The sequence below is a fragment of the Aquarana catesbeiana genome, linkage group LG06 (assembly GCF_042186555.1).
Source record: "Aquarana catesbeiana isolate 2022-GZ linkage group LG06, ASM4218655v1, whole genome shotgun sequence".
NCBI lineage: Eukaryota > Metazoa > Chordata > Amphibia > Anura > Ranidae > Aquarana > Aquarana catesbeiana.
This window is the reverse complement of record NC_133329.1, coordinates 93,465,946-93,486,773: the sequence shown is the minus strand read 5'-3', so window position 1 is coordinate 93,486,773 and position 20,828 is coordinate 93,465,946. Positions and strand designations below refer to the sequence as shown.

The 20,828-nt window shown below is 45.3% G+C and overlaps 1 protein-coding gene across 1 annotated transcript in view; it reads left to right on the top strand.

The window, feature by feature from the left end:
- The window catches only part of MEIOB (meiosis specific with OB-fold), a 48,512-nt gene extending 27,866 nt beyond the window's left edge, over positions 1-20,646 (top strand). Inside the window, exons 8-13 of the mRNA XM_073636447.1 lie at positions 1,165-1,260; positions 1,906-2,007; positions 7,387-7,540; positions 11,009-11,195; positions 11,345-11,431; positions 20,338-20,646. Of these exons, the coding sequence (XP_073492548.1) occupies positions 1,165-1,260; positions 1,906-2,007; positions 7,387-7,540; positions 11,009-11,195; positions 11,345-11,431; positions 20,338-20,448 (737 nt within the window). The 3' untranslated portion in view covers positions 20,449-20,646. The remainder of the gene's footprint in view (positions 1-1,164; positions 1,261-1,905; positions 2,008-7,386; positions 7,541-11,008; positions 11,196-11,344; positions 11,432-20,337) is intronic.
- Positions 20,647-20,828: the final 182 nt, after the last annotated feature.

Genomic DNA, 20,828 nt, shown 5'->3' with positions numbered 1-20,828 from the left:
CGATTCAAAACCCCTTTTTTCTCATTTAATTTCACTGTGTTTGTGTTACATAGATGAATCGCGGCTATAATTGTTATTGTTTATGTATTTCACCGTAGCGCAGTTATTCCCCTCATTTTTCCTATTTATGCTGCAAACTGTCTTGACGTCCCTAGCTGCAAAAATACAGACTGTTCTACATCCTTGTGCTATATGTTCTTTCAGCGGTGCACCAATGGACTGTCTTAGACTGGCCATACACTATACAATTTTCTTATTCAATTTCCTTTAGATTTACCTTAAACTATGTAGTGCAAGGGCCTGCCTGATAAAATACAAGTTGAAAGGGTTTAGGTTTGACCTCATATTATATGGTTTTGGTAAATCTAAAGGAAAGTTGAACAAGTAAATTGTATAGTGTATGGCCAGCCTTAGTCTATAACTACTCATGCTATATGTTCCTGCATGGTCTTAAGTGGTGCACCTACAGACCGTACTAGTCGAACTGTCCTTGTGCTATATGTTCCTGCATGGTCTTCAGCGGTGCACCAATAGACTGTCCTAGTCTATAACTACTCATGCTATATGTTCCTGCATGGTCTTCAGTGGTGCACCCATGGACTGTCTTAGTCTAGAACTACTCATGCTATATGTTCCTGCATGGTCTTAAGTGGTGCACCTACAGACCGTACTAGTCGAACTGTCCTTGTGCTACTGCCACTGATAAAGAAGTGTCCCCTGCAAGTTGTGCCTGGCACTTTTGAGAATCCCACATACCTCTACCCTCTCCTGTTTCAGATTTTTCAGCAATAAATGACAAAAGACATCCCCTAGACTGCTTTCTCAGCTAGAGTGAATGGACTGTTGCTGTGTGCCTAGCTGCCTTTGCACTGTGTGGGGAAAGAACCAGTTAAAATCAATTGGTCCCTATGGGGTATCTCTACATAGACATCTCCTTCCCCTAAGTTCCGCTGGGGAGTAGGGGAAAGACATTACATTTTTTGGCCTATCTATAGTTCTGCTTTAAATGGCCACAGTTTTTTTTTTTGTTTTTTTTTTAGTTTGGGGCCAGTATAACAAAAATGTGACCAGAATAATATTGGACTAAGTTTACTACAACGGCAAAAGGTGAAATGTTATTATTTAAACAATCATGTAACTATGTTAACCTTTTATTATATTTAGTTTTATTTGCATCAGAGGTACGCGTAAATTATGACTCATTTCGAAATTCAATGGTTGCAACTGTGGTGTCGAAAACCATCTTCACCCCCAATCCAGGTAAGAAGGGATAACTGCAACAGGACAGACCCTGCTCTGCTTTATGGGTGGCTGGGACTAAACAGACTCCGTTGTCCAATTACACCCGGCTGCTTCCAATCCAGTCCACGTAAACGGGCACAGTCATCCTCCATTTTTTTTTTAGCAAGCCTGGTTGGACCCAGAGGTAGGCGGGTATAAACGGACATAAGGAATGGGTAGACCTTCCCGATCAGGTCCGCCTGAAAAACTGATAGACCTGATCAGATTGCCCGTGTGAAAGGGCCAATACATGAAAAAATATCTAATACTGTACTAGGTTTACTTTAATTCATAGAGTAAGCGTATGTGGTTTTCCCCTTTGCGCCGGCGCCTCCTAAGCCCTTTAAGAGGTTTCAGATGCCAGGAGGCGGGGCAGGGTTTATGATCATGTGACCGCCATGATTGATTAATAGGAAAGCTTTCCATTAGCCACCGGTAACTGTGCCGGGAACACGCAGGGCTGTGTCTGCTAATTGATGCGCATATATGCAGCCGCTTTGCACCAAGGCCCAGCCAAGGAGAGGCCGCATATTTGCGTGCCTAGGGGTTAAAGGGTTTTCATTTCAACAATTAAAAGCAGGTTTATAAGCTTTATGTAATTGTTATTTGTTTATTTTTACAAAGATATACCACAAGCTCATGACTTATTGAATTATGCCAGAGAATGTGCTGAGAACGAAGCCTTTGTGGAAGCCAGTGAGGAGACGGCAGCAGAGTCGGTAAATTGTAAGTAGATAAGGCAATGCTCTAATTATATAAGTGTCTCTGATACTCTATTTCTAAGTCAGTCCAATTTACTCACTGTAGATACTATACTTTTCACAGAGACACCTTGACTGCTGTAAGGGATTTTGACATTGCTTTCTGCAATGGGCCTAATTCATCAAACTGTTATCAGAGATTACCAAGCCCCCATTGCATTTATCATGTGTTGACACAGCAAGCCTTTTACATGCTTTTTGACGCCTATTTAGCAGCTAGCTGAGTTTACCTTTGCCTCAAGAATTACAGAAAATCAGAAAAGTTTCTTAAACACTTTACAGGCACTGAGCAATGTAGTTTGGAAGTGTTTATATTGGCTTCTATTACAGGCATCAGGAAGTGACTACAAGTTTCCTTGGCTGCCAAACATTGCTTGCAAATCAAAGCACAGCAATGCAATGCAAATATGTCAAACACAAATACATTTGCAAAATACTTTGGAAACTTTTTAAACAGGAACTGAATTTTTTAAGCCTTCCCCTAAAAAAGTTAGGCAGAGAGCCAAGGACCAGTTATTAGTATTGCCTGTGGTTGTCCTGCATTATCCTGGTGGAGTCAGGGTTTTGCTTCTTCGTGTCAAAGCCTCCAGCAAGAAAACCAGAGAGCAGCACAGTGGTGACATCAACAAATCTCACTTCCAATCTTCTGAGATTAGCAGTCAGAGGCACTGGCAGCATACCTCCCAACTGTCCCTGATTTGGAGCAATGTCCCTCTGTCCCTCATTCCTCCTCGACATTTGTCCCTCATTTTGGTCTGATCTATATAGTTGTATATAAAATGCACTTTTTATCTTTCAAAAAGTGTTTCCCAGTGCTAAACCTTTCATCCAATTTCTAAATTGCTGCATTTGTACATTTTAAAAGCCAGTATAGCAGAACAGCAGTGGTAAAAAAAAAGCATTTGTGGATTTAATTAACCTTTTTTTTTTTTTTTGGATTAATTCTCCTTTAAGGGGGTGTGGCAGTGGGCGTGTCCTATGCCTACATACATTTGCTAGTAGGTGTCCCTCATTCCCGTCTCAAAATGTTGGGAGGTATGTGGCAGTAGTGCCTTAGATCTGACTTTGCAGATAAACAGCTATAACATTGTAGAGTCATAGACACCCTCACATACCTGGAAATGCACTGCTATTTTTCTGCGGGAATTCAAGACAAGAGATGCAGTATATATTTCAGGGTATTGCTTAGGGACAATTGATACCTCTAAATGTCACCTATAACATAGCACATTTTTACCTTTTTAGTTCCAATTTAAATGCTTTCCAAATACTACTTAATAATGCCTGTAATGTCCCTAAAAGAATACATAACACCAAAACATTTTTCCTAAGTTTTGGATAAAGTAGTGAAGGGTTAGAACCCCTGTTGGGTTTTTATTGATGTCCCTATCCCTGTTGGTATTTTGAACCTCTCTATTTGTCTTCGTAAAATCAGAGATATGTGTGTGAGCTGCTCAGGTAGTGTATAGGAACAAGATCCTGTGCCTGCCGCTGTGAGTGCCGGCCGGGAGGGAAGCTCGACTATGCTTTGGACCATACAGGAAATGACAGGTGTCCCGAGAGCTACACATCTGATCAAATCCCGCTGTAAGATGGTACATTGCAGTCTCAGCTTGGACCCCCACCAGGCCACGCCCCCAACGTGTTTCACTTTGCCCTCTGGAGCTTATTCATGGGGATAGAGTCTCCAGGTGGAAGGGGGCGGTTAAATGCATCATCGCAATGAGACTGCCACTTACCATTTTACAACTGGATTTGATTGGATGTGAGGCTCTTGGGGCACCTGTCATTTCCAGTGTCTTGGTGAATTGTTACAGTTGGCATGAAACAGGATTTGAAATCTTTTAAAGGATAAGTGCACTTTAACCACTTGCCAACCAGCCGCTGTCATTATACTGCAGCAGGTCGTCTCGTCTCCACAAATTGCCATAGCAATTTTTTTGGGATATTTATTATAGCAAAAAGTGAACAATATTGTTTTTATTTTTAAATTGTCGCTCTTTTTTGTTTATAGTGCAAAAAAATTAAAGCGGCAGAGGTGATCCAATACCACCAAAAGAAAGCTCTGTTCGTGGAAAAAAAAAGGACGTAAATTTTGTTTGGGTACAGCGCCGAACAACCGTGCAATTGTCAGTTAAAGTGACGCAGCGCTGTATTGCAAAAAATGGCCTGGTCATTAAGGGGGGCAATCTTCCAGGGCTGAAGTGGTTAATACAAAATGTATTAAATTTTTTGCCTCTTCACCAGACCTAACCAAACCACTCTCCTAACCAAATCTACAGATGCATAGTTAATCCAATCCGATGGTTGTAAACAAACAATTCCACTGTTTGTTTACATTCAAATATTCTTTGTCTTGGCCATACCTGTGCAATAAATCCCCCATAGAGGTTGTTGGGGCTGTAAGGTTCAGACACAGTCAGGATAGTGAACACTTGTGGCGATAGATGTAAACAAACAGCAGTGCCACAATTGTTGGATTGCGTTAAGTATGCATTTCTGGAGGGGGAGGCTGGGATAGGTTACGGGGGGGGGGGGGGGTAAAAATAATAGGTACACTTATTCTATCAATGGAGACATCCGTTCTGGTGGCAACTATCTAGAGAGGATTTCCACTCACCTGGACAAGGTTTTTATGCACTTCCTTTTGCGTTGTGGACAGAAGAGAAGGTAAAATCTCCCCAACAGGACACTAACATAAGAAAAACACATAAAAAAAATCCCCACTCTTAACTGGTTTTAGATTTAGATTTTTAAGTCATGACTCAAAAAATATTATCATATGACGATATATAGTATTCGCTAAATATGCACAGCTAACTGCTCATATGTTTTTCTGGCTGTATTTAACAAGAAACTTTTAGAAATCTAGTCTCAACCAAACTGCTAATATGCAAATTACATGAACTTGTAAACCAGGCCAGGTATTTTGTGCCGGTGCCCATCATACTCAAAGGTCATTGACAATCTGAGAAGAAGGGGAAGACAGATGTTGACATGATGAAAAGGACACGCAATCTCTATTTTTCTTTGTTCTCATTAATATGATGGCTGTATGCGTATGCAATCCATAAACAACTTCTTTAATTTTTCACACAATGGGTTGATTTTCTAAAATGACACCTGAAGTCCTCTGATTGCCTATTTCAACATGGGGCCATCATCCTGTGTATACTTTTTTTATGGCCTGGGGAGTTCTCATTTTCCAGTTGCTAAATTTTTTGGTATGTCTCTTTGATAACAGTGACTGAAGTGATTTTCTCTTTGTCCAGAGTTGCTCTTCAAAGCTGAATTCCAGATATGTTTTTTTGCATAGTTACATTGGGAAAGCTTGGACCAATGTAAGTATACATATTAGATATCTGGCTGATCCCATGAGTGCCCCCATAGCAAGCAGTTTGCTATGGGGGCATTCGGCAGGTGGAGGAGCCAGGAGCACTGGCAGAGGACCCATGAAGAGGAAGATCGAGGCTGCTCTGTACAAAACCATTGCACAGAGCAGATATTTATACGTTTGCTATTTATGTAGCACCCTTCCAGATAATGTAGGCAAATATAGTTTAATAGGGGTTGATTGTTTTTGTCTGCTCAATGTTTCTTAGGCTGCTAGCCTGATTACTTCCCCCTGCCTTTCGGAGGATTCTAGAATCACAGTGACAGGAAGAATGGAAAGGCAGCCTGAATATTTATGGGGACCCAGCCAATTCCTAGGGAGGTGTGTCCAGTAGGTAGCTTGAGAGACCATATATAGTCTGAGGCTTGGAGCATAGTGTGTGGATCCTGGGTCCAGTCCTGCTAGAGAAGCCCCCTGTCTAAAGGGCTCTGCCCCTCAGGGTAGTCTGCTGGAGAAGCTGCTTGAAGATCATCGAGGTCCCAGCTATAGTCTAAGCTGGGGGGCCTATTTTCCTAAGTCTGGGATTTTTTCTTATGATCTGGAGGAAACCTGGTGGAAGTTGGGGGAAAGAGTGTCCTGCTGTCCTGTAGTCTGTGTCTCCCTTACTGAAGAGTGCCTGGTGGATATTAGAAGGAGGCAACTGATGATCCTGTAGCATTGTGAGTACTGACCTACGCATACCTCCCAACATTTTGAGATGGGAATGAGGGACACCTACTACCAAACGTATGTAGGCATAGGACATGCCTCCTGCCACACCCCCTTAAAGGAGAATTACCCAAAAAAAAAAAAAGGTTAATTAAATCCGCAAGGGCTTTTTTTTACCACTTCTATTCCTTTATATTGGCTTTTAAAATTTACAAATTCAGCAATTTGAAAATTGGATGAAAGGTTTAGCACTGGGAAACACTTTTCAAAAGATAAAAAGTGCATTTTTTATACAACTATATGGATCAGACCAAAATGAGGGACAAACGAGGAGGAATGAGGGACAGAGAGACATTGCTCCAAATCAGGGACAGTTGGGAGCTAAACCTACGTTCTGTGTCATAGTGACTGTGTGCAGTTTTCAGTTCTACAAAAATCAAGTCTGAGGTATCTTCCCAACCAATAGTGACTTTTCCAGAAGCTCTATGACAGAAGAGTGTGTGTCCTCGGTAAATTCAGTTCTTTCGGGGGGTTCCCATGTTCCCCTGTACTCATCCAAGTTGATTTCTGAAACAAAGCATAACCCCCCCCAGACTCATCTGTTTGAGCCAGAGGAAGAAAATGCTGTGTGTCTGACTGTGTGAAGGAAATCAGTCATCACCAGTGTCTCTTTTAGGAGTGTGCTGCATTAAAAAAAAAGAATATTGAAGTTTCCAATCACTTTAATTTAACTTTCTGCCATTCCCTTCCTTCCCCTAATTCTTACACAATGACATCCAATTTTACTATTTTGTGTTTGGTGAATACCACTTTCTGGTTTTCTCGCCTAGGTGGGAATATTCAGTCCCACATCTTAGAAAGCTGTAAGGTAGTAAGTTTCAAAGTCTCACAAAACTGCAGAAGTATCAGTAGATTTTGCCTTACCTAGTTCTATAATGCTATGGCTTGTTTACTGGACGCCATAGTGTCTTTACATGACCCGATGCCGATGTCTACCAGTAACCAGTAAATAAAACAACAGCCAACTAGATCTCTGTGTATGCATGTGTGATATCACGTGGCACATCAGGGGCTGGCTGGAAGAATCGGGAAGTAACACCCAGCAATCAATCATCTTGGATCCAAGATGGCAGTTCAGAAACATAGAAGCATGGGGAAAATATTAGCTGAGAGGAAGACATTGCTGGACTCTATGAACATGTGATTTTTAATTATAGTATGTAAACTATAGTTGCTGAAATAAATAATAAACATATAGGTGGAAGGTCCTCTTTAACAGAATCTTTTTTTTTTTTCTTTTAGTGGAGACGATCAAAGATGTATACACCGTGCAGCAGATAATGGATATGGCTTCATCTGCTGCAGATAAGAGGAATCCTCTGTATGGCATTGTGTATGCATTTATCTCCTTGCTGAATGTTGATGACAACCTTACCAAAATTGTTCGAACTAGATGGTATGTCTTCAGTTTAACTTTGTGCTCTAACTTTTAAATTATTATTTAATAAATTATGTTTACATTTGGAGCCTGATTTAGAACCAGAGAAGGATATTCAATAGCACACCAGAAAGTCCTTCCTGGTGACTCTTTATTCTAATTTTTTATCTAAACCAGCTCTCAACCTTTTTAACACAGAGGAACCCTTGTAATAACTTTCTAATCTCAGGAAAACCCTGCTAAAATTTATTTTATGTCGCTATAAATAAAAAAAAGACTGACAGTTTTGAAAAAAAAAAAAATATTTTTTACTTTCTGCTATAAAACTTACCCAATAAAATTTTAAAAAAAATCTAATTTCTTCATCAGTTTAGGCCAATATATACTCTGCTACATATTTTTGGTAAAAAAACCCCCCAATAAGCGTATATTGATTGGTTTGCGCAAAAGTTATAGCGTCTACAAACTATGGGATGGCTTTATGCCATTTTAATTATTATAATTTTTTTTTACTAGTAATAGTGGCGATCAGTGATTTTTAGGGGGACTGTGACATTGTGGTGGACAGATCGGACACCTAACTGACATTTTTGACACTTTTTTGGGAACCAGTGACATTATTACAGTGATTAGTGCTAAAAATATGCACTGACATTGTACTAATGACACTGGCAGGGAAGAGGTTAACATCAGGGGCAATCAAAGGGTTAACTGTGTTCCCTACCTGTGTTTACTAACTGTATGGGGGATGGGCTGCTTGGGACAACACACAGATCTGTCTTCCTGCATAGCACAAAAACAGGATCTCTGCGTGATCCCGTCAGAACGGAGATCTGCCTTGTTTACACAGGCAGATCCCTGTTCTGTCACTGCGGGGAACGATCGTGGGCGGCCGGCGGACGAGTCTGCCAGACCCCCTGACTGGCTCTCCCGCTGGCCAATGGGCATGCCCACAGAACCCCGTGTGCGAGCCCGACGTACAGCTACGGCGATTCGCGCAGCCGAGCCAACCTGCCACAGTATAACTGCTGCGGCTGGTCGGTAAGCGCTTAAGGAACCCCTAGCAACCTCTGGAGGAACTCTAGTAGAGAAACCCTGATTTAAATCCAGTCTGGCCTGTTCCCCTATAATAGACTCCTGAAGCCTGATTAATGATAACCTGTCAGCTGCACTGTGCTATCACATAGGGGCTTGTCAATCACCCTGTGATAGCAATAAACTTCATTCAAATGTTTAAAAAATGAAAGTTTAGATAACATTTTTTTGATTTTTTTTTTAGCTAAACTTTTGTTTTTAAACATTCTTAAATGAACTTTATTGATATCACAGATACAAGCGCAAACATCTGAATCAGATGCGTACAAGTCGGAAAATTATGATTGCACCACAGGTATTAGGATGTCCACTTGCCGACTGTTCACTGTACATATACTGCGACAGTGTGATTATTTTTATTGCATACTTACATTTGTAGTGGTGTAGTTGCCACTTGTAACAAACATCCACCAAATCACCCCACTGCCAGACCTTCATATATCACCTCAGAGACAATGAACAGTCATTTGGTAGGTCAAAGGGGTATATGGAATGCCCATAGATCAAAAAGACTTTGCCATCATATTTATAGGTTTTTAAAGATTAGAACTTTGTTTGAGCCTGAAGAAATGATGCGCATGTATAAAAGCTACAGTCTCTTCCCTGCATCACCATGCAGACTATTGCTCCTCCTCTGCGCAACTCCTGCAGACTATTGCTCCCAGGACTTCCTCATCAATGACCGTGTAAAGACGAGGACTTTACCCTTGACCGTGTAAGGATGAAGTTCCCAGAAATCCTCTCCTCCTGCACAAAACTTATACTGTAGCACAATAATTTCTTGTCACATCTTCTTCTATGTGCAAAAGATCCCACTCTGAATAGTCTCTCATGCTGACTCTGATTAGTTGCTGCTACTAGGCCAGAGGCCTGTAGTACCTCTCCTCGGAGGCCTAGTAGATTAATAGCATGTGTTGGACAATGGACTACTGTTCCCAGCCAGCCCAGCTTGCAAATCCTGCGCCCTCGGGCCATATCGATTCCCCACAGTCTCTCCTCTGATCCAGGACTCTTCATCAATGACCGTGTAATTATGAGGACTTCACCAATGACCGTGTAAAGGTGAAGTTCCCTCACAGACTTCCTGGCACATCCAGCCCTCCACTGTGGTACACGGAACGACCTTTCTTTGCCCCAAGCCCATGATGTAGAACTTAACCAAACCATAAATTCCGATAGCTTCACCTGCCCCTCTGCTCCAGGAGTTCCTCATCAATGACTGTGTAATGATGAAGACTTCACCAATGACCGTGTAAAGGTGAAGTTCCCTCACAGTTCTCCCCGGGCCTCCTCCTGCGATCGGCGCACCTCCCTAGATGGGGGGTGCCCTCCTGCTGCTGTCTCGTACTCCATTCACCACTTCTCCCTGCCGACAACTCCTCCCAGTGGCCTGGTACCTCAGCTTATATAGGAGGCCCACCTCCTGCCAATTCCAGTTGGGGATTGGTCAGGGCTCCCACATGAGCTGCCTGCCACTCCAGTTCTAGGCCCTGCCCCTCTTCCAGAACATTCTCCCTGGAAGCAGGGGAGGCGCCTCAGCACTGAAGCACAGGTGGTCACACCTACTGCTACACTAACCACTCCCAGCCCCCAGATCAAAACAGACCGGCCCAGCTTGCAGCATAGGCCTGAATAAATTTACCTGTACTGTCAGTTCTTCTAGCAAAAATCCTATGCTAACACCTAACTATGGTAGAGGGTGCTACACATTGATCCAACTTGGAACAAGCTTGAAGAACTGCTGGGGATGCTGCAAAACACTGTAGTAGTCTGCGCTACTACGATGACAAGCTGTAATTTTCCATGTCCTACACAGGTTCTATGCAAGTGGCTGCCCCACTGCACACTGACCACACAAGGTCACTTGCTCACACTATTCCCATTCATAGTAAGCCTTGTATTTTTTTTTTCTATGAATACAAGGTGTTCTCTGATTGAACAAGGTAGAAATCACCACCTCTCCTCTCCACCTTGTCCAACACTTTGTATTCAATGAAAAAATACAAGGCAATTAATGAATGAGGGCGGTACAGAGCAAAAAAAAAAAAAAAACTCTTGCATAGACCCTGAGCAGGACCCAGATGATTGCATCTATGACTGCAGTAGTGCTGACTACTACTCCAGCTTCCCCAGCAGTCCATCAGGTACAAGTAATGCATAATTATATTGTGCCAAGCTGAACCAAGATTATATTGTGCCAAGCTGAACTTGTATTGTGCCAAGCAGTGCATATAATTCCTGGAGTACGGCTTTAAGGCTTTTGAAGTAATAAAAATACCTCTAGTATAGATTTTTCATGGCATGCCATATCTCAGAATGCTACCTTTCACTGATACATTTTTAATCCTCCCTGTAAGCAAGAAATATTTAATGGCATAATTCTTTGCTCAGCTCCCGTTGCCGTTACTTCATCAAGGATCCATCAGAAGGATGCAACTACGCCTTCTGCAACGAGATGTCCCAGGACCCTAAATCTGCCCTCCCTAGTCTGGATCTGCAGATGAACATCAGCGATCACACCGGGACTCTGTCTTGTAACCTATCAGACAAGGTGGCCGAGGATACATTATCATGCACAGCAAGTATCTCCTCACTTATTTTACATTTCAAATGATGCTGCACAATTCATCACCTCTAATTCCTTGCCAGGAAGAGTAATCGCCGCCGTTTCCTCGCCGCACAAGTCATAATGATTTTTCATGGCGCATTTCCATGTGTTTGATTTAGGTAGATGGATTTTTCAATTTAACAGAAGACCAGAAGACATCGCTGAAATGGAATTTTGTGCTGGAGCGCTTCAAGATCTATGTGAAGGTGAGAAATCTCAAATAGACTTGTCACCTCCAGGATTCTAAACACCGGCCTTATTGCTACAAATCACTTAAAGGAAAACGCCGGTTAAATAGAAAAGCAGGGTAATGCCTTAAAGGAAAACTGCAGTTTCTTTAGAATTGTATACAATTGCTATACACAACATTTTGTAATTTGGTATTATTAACCAAGTGGTTAAAATGATCTTTGCAAAACAGGAGGAATTGACTATGGTCAGAGCAAGTGACAAATAGTGGAACTGCTACTCTACAAGGATTGAAACTGTCTCTCTGTCGCTGTTACTTTGACACTTTGAAAGAAGTTTCTAAACACCTTTTTTTTTTCTACAGTTTCGTACCCTCACATGACTGCTATATTATTATTCACTTTGGCGGTCCCAGGGCTATGTGCGGGCAGCATCTCGTCATTTCTGCTGGTGTTGCTGTAGGCTCCAAGACTTACAGCATTTGCCACAGCTGCTGCCTGTCAACCACTTTGGACCAATGGAGGGAGCGCCAGGCCAAAGGATAAAAAGAGTCCAATTTATTTAATTGGTTTTCCACTCATAAACAGCCATTGTGATTGTTCCTGCAGATGCAGCTGGCTGGTATCTCTTCTAGTCCAACAATTAGCTTCCCTACATAGATTCACACAGGAAAGCCCTATTTTGAGTTCGCTCAAGTTTTTATTTTAACTAAATCCCTGATAAAGGGGGAGATTTTCCTGGCCTATGAAATGGGTTGGATGGTTTCTAGTGTAAACCAATAAATTAATTTAAAATCTTTACTCCTTGGGTCTTTCACTTCTTCCATTGGTACATGTTTTTTTTCTGGTAACCTGCTGGGTACCCAGTGAAGCGTAGCCTTGATTTTTGTGAGCAGCCTAACCTGAGCCAGTAAACTTTCCGAATATTTTTGCCCTCTCACTTCTCACTTGCACCTTTTAGATGATTTTTTTTTTTCTTCATTGGTATCAACCACCTTGCAAACTCCCCGAATAGGAGTAGCCATCGTCAATCACGCTGTTACATTCAGTAGTCACACGGGGCAGGCAGCTGAGGACAAAAGAGTTCGGGCCTTTTCACACAGACGTGTCCATGTACGGGCTTTGCTTTACTCAGCAAGGACTTGCTCCGCCGATCCCCGCTGAGCAGGCAGATGACAGGTCCATCTCTGCACACTGTGCAGGGACGGACCTGTCAGAGCGCCGCTCTCCTCTATGGGGGATCGGATGAAGATGGGCAGTAGAGTCTGTTTTCATTTGATCCGAACCGCCAGACGAATGGAAAAGTAGGGTTTCTATCAGTCACACTTTAGCGGATCAGGTCGGATGTCAGCGGACATGTCACCGCTGACATCCGTCGCTCCATAGACCCGTATAAAGCGTCCGTTCAGGTCCGCCTAAAAAACTGACAGGCGGATCTGAACAGTCCGCCCGTGTGAAAGGGGCCGAAGTGCACAGCTCCCTCGCTGTAAATACTGGAGCTTGAGCAGACAGAGTGGCACTGGCAACACAGAGGACTGAAGATTGAATGGTATAGCACTCTCAATAAGGTAGAGCTAGAAATTGGAAGGATCCAGGGGCGGACTGACCATCGGGCAGTTCGGACGCTGACCGAGGGCCCGTGGCCAGTAGGGGGGCCCCATGGCAGCTTCCACTTCGGGACCCGATCTACCCGTCAGCTAGCTGTGATTGACGGGCTGATCGGGTCTCTGCTCACTGCTAAGAGACTGCAGTGTATACACACACCTCGTGATGCGCTTCTCCTCCTCCCCGCCGGCCCCTCCTTCCCTCCCGTCCACCCCAGGTGCTTGTATCTGTCATCACCTCGGACGGACAGAAAAGAGGAGGGGCCGGCGAGGAGGAGGAGGAGCGCATCACGAGAGGTCTGTATACAGCCGCTTCCCGCGCTACTCTGCATGTAGGAAGGAAAGTGCAGCAGCTTGTACCACGTGCTGCTATTAGAAAGTTGCTGCACAGCTTCCCACCCACAGTGTCCCCCTGTGCCCCCCACCTCCCCACAGTGTCCCCCACCTCCCCACAGTGTCCCCCTGTGCCCCCCACCTCCCCACAGTGTCCTCCTGTGCCCCCCACCTCCCCACAGTGTCCCCCTGTGCCCCCCACCTCCCCACAGTGTGCCCCCCCACCTCCCCACAGTGTCCCCCTGTGCCCCCCACCTCCCCACAGTGTCCCCCTGTGCCCCCCCACCTCCCCACAGTGTCCTCCTGTGCCTCCCACCTCCCCACAGTGTCCTCCTGTGCCCCCCACCTCCCCACAGTGCCCCCCTGTGTGCCCTCCACCCCCACAGTGACCCCCTGTGCCCCCCACCTCCCCACAGTGCCCCCCACCTCCCCACAGTGTCCCCCTGTGCCCCCCACCTCCCCACAGTGACCCCCACCTCCCCACAGTGTCCCCCTGTGCCCCCACAGTGTCCCCCTGTGCCCCCCACCTCCCCACAGTGTCCTCCTGTGCCCCCCACCTCCCCACAGTGCCCCCTGTGCCCTCCACCCCCCACAGTGACCCCCTGTGCCCCCCACCTCCCCACAGTGACCCCCACCTCCCCACAGTGTCCCCCTGTGCCCCACAGTGACCCCCACCTCCACACAGTGTCCCCCTGTGCCCCCCACCTCCCCACAGTGACCCCCTGTGCCCCCACCTCCCCACAGTGCCCCCTGTGCTCCCCACAGTGCCCTCCACCTCCCCACAGTGTCCCCCTGTACCCCCCACCTCCCCACAGTGTCCTCCTGTGCCCCCCACCTCCCCACAGTGCCCTCCTGTGTGCCCTCCACCCCCACAGTGACCCCCTGTGCCCCCCACCTCCCCACAGTGACCCCCACCTCCCCACAGTGTCCCCCTGTGCCCCCCACCTCCCCACAGTGACCCCCACCTCCCCACAGTGTCCCCCTGTGCCCCCCACCTCCCCACAGTGACCCCCTGTGCCCCCCACCTCCCCACAGTGATCCCCTGTGCCCCCCCACCTCACCACAGTGTCCCCATGTGCCCCCCACCTCCCCACAGTGCCCCCTTGTGCCCCCCACCTCCCCCCTCCCCACAGTGCCCCCCTGTGCCCCCCACCTCCCCACAGTGTCCCCCTGTGCCCCCCACCTCCCCACAGTGCCCCCCTGTGCCCTCACCTCCCCACAGTGCCCCCCTGTGCCCCCCCACCTCCCCACAGTGTCCCCATGTGCCCCCCACAGTGCCCCCCACCTCCCCCCTCCCCACAGTGCCCCCCTGTGCCCTCCACCTCCCCACAGTGTCCCCCTGTGCCCCCCCACCTTCCCACAGTGTCCCCCTGTGCCCTCCACCTCCCCACAGTGTCCCCCTGTGCACTCCACCTCCCCACAGTGCCCCCCTGTGCCCTCCACCCCCCCACAGTGTCCCCCTGTGCCCTCCACCTCCCCACAGTGTCCCCCTGTGCCCCCACCTCCCCACAGTGTCCCCCTGTGCCCCCCACAGTGCCCCCCTGTGCCCTCCACCTCCCCCCTCCCCACAGTGCCCCCCTGTGCCCTCCACCCCCCCCACAGTGCCCCCCTGTGCCCTCACCTCCCCACAGTGCCCTCCACCCCCCCAGTGTCCCCCTGTGCCCTCCACCTCCCCACAGTGTCCCCCTGTGCCCCCACCTCCCCACAGTGTCCCCCTGTGCCCCCCACCTCCCCACAGTGCCCCCCTGTGCCCTCCACCTCCCCCCCACAGTGCCCTCCACCCCTCCACAGTGTCCCCCTGTGCCCCCCACCTCCCACAGTGTCCCCCTGTGCCCTCCACCTCCCCACACTATCTCCCTGTGCCCTTCACCCCCCACAGTGTCCCCCTGTGTTTTCCATCCCCCCCCATGGTGTCCCCCTGTGCCACTCACACACAGTGTCCCCCTGTGCCCTCCACCCACCTACAGTGTCCCCCTGTGGCCTCCAACCCCCCCCATGGTGTCTCCCTGTGTCCTCCACCCCCACTGTGTCGCCTTCCGCCCTGATGGCTACCCTGAAAGACACTGTGTTAAGTCTGGAGGATCCCAGTGCTCTACTGTGTGCCCTGTGTTTTGGTTTGTGCCCTGCTATTTGCCCTACTGCGTGCCCCATGGCCTGTGATGTGCCCTGCTAGTGTACCCCCTTATGTGCCCTACTCTGTGCCCCTTGCCCTGTGATGTGCCTTGTGATGTGCCCTGCTGTGTACCGCCTGTTGTGCTCTACTGTGTGCCCTGTAATGTGCTCTGTGTGCCCCATGCCCTGGGATGTGTGCCCTGATGTGTACCGCCTGTGTCCTGTTCCCAAGGATGTGCCCTACTGTGTGCCCTGCTGTGTGCCCTACTATTTGCCACATGCCCTGTGATGTGCAGCACGTTCCCTGCTGTGTATCTCCTGATGTGCTCTGTGATGTGCCCCGCTGTGTACCCACTGATGTGCCCTGTACCCTCTGTGATGCACCATGCTGTGCTCAATAATGTGCCCTGATGTGTACAGCATAATAAACCCTGCTGGGTGCCCCATTATGTGTCCTGTGATGTGCCCTACTGTGTGCCCCATGCCCTGTGCCCCATGATGTGCCCCGTGCTCTGCAGTGTGCCATGTGATGTGCCTTACTGTGTGCCCCATGTAAGTGGGGCTTTGTGTAGGTGCGGCTTGCATGTGGGCGGAGACACAGGGGGCCCCATGATCTTCTATTGCCCGGGGGCCCCATGAGTTGTCAGTCCGCCCCTGGAAGGATCACCAAATATTTACTATCTACCGATACAGTTTTAATGGGAAAAAGGTTAGGAGCCAATACGGTGAAAAAGAAAAAAGTTTGGGTTTACTGACACTTTAATTTAAAACAAAAAATCTACCAAGTACAATCTGCTTCTAAATTGACCATATAAAATACAAAAATGAGCCAATTCCTCCATCCACATGGATTGGGGAGTCCTTCCTGCTGTGCCTTTGTATTCTGAAAGCGGGGAACTTTCCTTGTCAGAATACAGTGATCAGTGTTGTCAGGTTTAGCCAGCGCCGCTGATTGATCGTGAAAAACCTGACAGGCTGGTTGTACACAAGTTGATCGATGGATTGCAATTTGGCCAGTTCAGCAGGGACCAGCCAGTGTGCAAGTGCAGTCTGCTGTCTCCACTGCAGGTAGTGCTCAACCGCTTGTACCTGTGTGAATTATTGTTGCTGCACCACTCTGCACCCCATCTACAGGCCGAATTTTGATCCATGTATAGCCAGCTTTATTGATTAAATACAATTAACCACTGTACTGTTTCATTGGGGTTGATTTGCTAAAGGCAAATCCACTTTGCACTACAAGTGCACTGCAAGTGCACTTGAAAGTGCACTTGGAAGTGCAGTCGCTGTAGATCTGGGGGGAAGATCTGAAATGAGGGGAAGCTCTGCTGATTTTATCATCCAATCATGTGCAAGCTAAAATGCTGTTTTTTATTTATCTTGCATGTTCCCCTCAGATCTACAGCGACTGCACTTCCAAGTGTACTTTCAGTGCACTTTCAAGTGCATTTGCAGTGCACTTGTAGTGCAAAGTGGATTTGCCTTTAGTAAATAAACCCCATTGTTTTGTATTATTTCATTCATAACTAGATCAAATGTATGATCTTTGATCTGCAAATGATATCAGTTTTTTACAAGTACATGTTTTAAAAAAAAAATAAAATGTATTCCTTGTTTTTTTTTTTTTTTTTTTTGCTATACTGTGTACAAACATTTAGTGTAATTAAACAAATAGACTAATTATAGAAAAAATATAATTTTATATTATTATATATTAAATTATACTTATACTACTTTTTAAAAAAAAAAAATTAAAAAAGAGAGCTTGTAAAAAAAAAAAAAAAAATTATATATATATTTATATAACCTTTATATATAAGGTTCTCAGCCTTCAGTGAGCGGAGAGCTGGTGATGGTCAGTCAGCTGCTCTCTGCTCTGTCCTTCCAGTGCTCACTGGAGTTCTGGGCTGTGGAGGGCGTGGTCCAGGCTTCTGGGCGGATCCCGACTGTAAAGATTGGGTCTTTTCCTGATTGATGTCGGTAAAAACGGGTCACAGGAGTGCAGAACGAACTGCACTCCCGTGATCCCGAGGAGAAGAACAGCCAAAATAACTTTAAAGTATACATATTAGTCCTCATTCACATTAAATGCGGCTGTGAAGTTGCACGATTTAAAAGCCGCATGTCAGTGCAAGTTCAGGTGCAACTTTGAAGACATCTGTGTGGCTTCATGCACAGATGTCTATTCAAGTCGCACCCGAAATCGGCAAAAGTAGTGCATGTACAACTTTTTCACATCGATGCGGCACCGCAAAGTCGCAATAGGAGGCAACTTATCATGCGTTTTGAACTGTCAAATCACAGGACAAGTTGCTCCAATGTGAACAAGGGATCATACTACTTAAAAAAAAAAAAACGAAATTATACTTATTATATGTGTTATACTACTTTTTAAAACTAACAGTGGTAAAGGAAAAGCATTTTTCCCTTTTTATTAAATGTCTTTTTGTCTATAGATTTTATAGAAAATAACAATATTGCCAAAAGTAAGCTGATTTTTTTATTTATTTATTTATTTAAAAAAAAAACAAAAAAAAAAAAACATGCATTTACTTTTTTTAAAGTGGGCCTTTAACCCCTTTGAACTAAAAGTCCACAAACATGCGCTCTGCTTGCTGAAATGAAATAAGTTTATAGTCATTTTTTAAAACAAATCTCTTGGCTATTACTGTACCTTTTTAAGGTTTTCACTGTATGATCCTCAGAGCACAGGAGACTCAAACATGCCCCCTGGGAAGGCTGTCATCGGTGCCCTCCAGGGACTTCTCATTTCCTACAAGTGTGATCAGAGCAAAATAAAGGAATATTTTTTTCATGCACCTCATCCCATGCACCTTCATTACAATCTGTTAAAAAACGAAAGGTCTTCCTGTTGGGGGCTCAGGGGAGAGTTTTATTTTCCCAAGCAGTGTAACGTGGTATGGCGTATGCACAAGATGAGGCCCATTATGTCTTTTTGGGCTGGCAGAGGAGAAGGGAGAAGCCTCGACTTTTTTTTTTTATTTTCTTTTTTATGGTGGCACGGGTTTCCAACCGGCAGGGGGACACAAAGCACCCCAACTGGGGAAACCGTGTGAGTTGGAGGCAGGTAAGTGCTGCCAGTTTTAGTTCATATAATGTATTTAGGTCAGGTTTATATAGGGGGGAGAGGAGGTCCACTTCAAGTAATGACAAATGTATCGGCGAATGAACAGGCCCATAGTGAAAATGTAAAAACTGCTCTGTACTACAAGGGGTGTGAAGCCACGAGAGCTGAAGTGGCTAAGGGGACAAAAATATCTATTTTGACTATTTATGAAGACAAGGAGCTCTTCTCTACCTCCAATATGGCAATATACAGTGCCTTGAAAAAGTATTCACACCCCTTGAAATTTTCCAACATTTTGTCATATTACAACCAAAAACGTAAATGTATTATATTGGGATTTTATGTGATAGACATAATTGTGAAGTGGAGGGAAAATGATAAATGGTTTTCAATTTTTTTGTCAATACTTTGTAGAACCACCTTTTACTGCAATTACAGCTGCAAGTCTTTTTGGGGATGTCTCTACCAGCTTTGTACATCTAGAGACTGAGAGTGACATTTTTACCCATTCTTCTTTGCAAAATAGCTCAAGCTCTGTCAGATTGGATGGAGAGCGTCTGTGAACAGCAATTTTCAAGTCTTGCCACAGATTCTCAACTGGATTTAGGTCTGGACTTTGACTGGGCCATTCTAACACATGAATATGCTTTGAATTAAACCATTCCATTGTAGCTCTGGCTGTATGTTTAGGGTCGTTGTCCTGCTGGAAGGTGAACCTCCACCCCAGTCTCAAGTCTTTTGCAGGCTCTACCAGGTTTTCTTCTAAGATTGTCCTGTATTTGGCTCCATCCATCTTCCCATCAACTCTGACCAGCTTCCCTGTCCCTGCTGAAGAAAAGCATCCCCACAACATGATGCTGCCACCACCATGTTTCACAGTGGGGTAGGTACATTCAGGGTGATGTGCAGTGTTAGTTTTCCGCCACACATAGCGTTTTGTTTTAAGGCCAAAAAGTTCAATTTTGGTCTCATCTGACCAGAGCACCTTCTTGCACATGTTTGCTGTGTCCCCCACATGGCTTCTCACAAACTGCAAACAGTACTTCTTATGACTTTCTTTCAACAATGACTTTCTTCTTGTCACTCTTCCATAAAGGCCAGATTTGTGGAGTGCACGACTAATAGTTGTCCTGTGGACAGATTCTCCCACCTGAGCTGTGGATCTCTGCAGCTCCTCCAGAGTTACCATGGGCCTCTTGGCTGCTTCTCTGATTAATGCTCTCCTTGCCCGGCCTGTCAGTTTAGGTGGACGGCCATGTCTTGGTAGGTTTGCAGTTGTGCCATACTCTTTCCATTTTCGGATTTAAACTTCTCCACAACATTCTCCCTGACCTGTCTGGTGTGTTCCTTGGCCTTCATGATGCTGTTTGTTCACTAATGTTCTCTAACAAACCTCTGAGGGCTTCACAGAACAGCTGTATTTATACTGGGATTAAATTACACACAGGTGGACTCTATTTACTAATTAGGTGACTAGATTTTAGTTAGGAGTATCAGAGTAAAGGGGGCTGAATACAAATGCACGCCACACTTTTCAGATATTTATTTGTAAAAAATTCTGAAAATCATTTTCCTTCCACTTTACCATTATGTGCCACTTTGTGTTGGTCTATTACATAAAATCCCAATAAAATACATTTACGTTTTTGATTGTAACATGACAAAATGTGGAAAATGTCAAGGGGTGTGAATACTTTTTCAAGGCACTACTGTAAGTAAACCAGCCTTGCTTGATAGTACCTTTACATGAATCATTGAACCTTTCTTCCTCATTACTGCTTTTTCAGGTAACCTTGTCTCCAAAAGCCAAAAACGGCCTGCGTGTCAACATCTTGTCCTGCAAGAGAGCCGATCCTACCGAAGCACTGAAGTATATCCTCTGCCCAGGCAATCGCTAAACATCTCATTGCCTCTGAGATCTCTGTACAGGTTACAGAAGTGGCAGTACTGTTCTGTTTACACTGTTTAATAAGACATACATTAGAAAATATAGTACATAGCTGAAAAAAAAAAAGTGTTTTTCAAAGTTTGTTTATTTAAACTGTGTTTATTATAATGCCATGTTATATCCAAACTGAGGTTTTGCAGTAACCCTAAATGTCAGTCTCCAATAAAAGCTGTAAAAGCCATTCAGATGTATTGGTAAATTTATTTCTGTGATCTAGCTGCATTTTGCTGTAACAATACTAATTGGCAAGAAGCAACATTTTATAAAGCTAACATTTACCCTCCTTTCATTGTCCTGTTTATCAATACAAAACTTTTGATATGCAGCAGC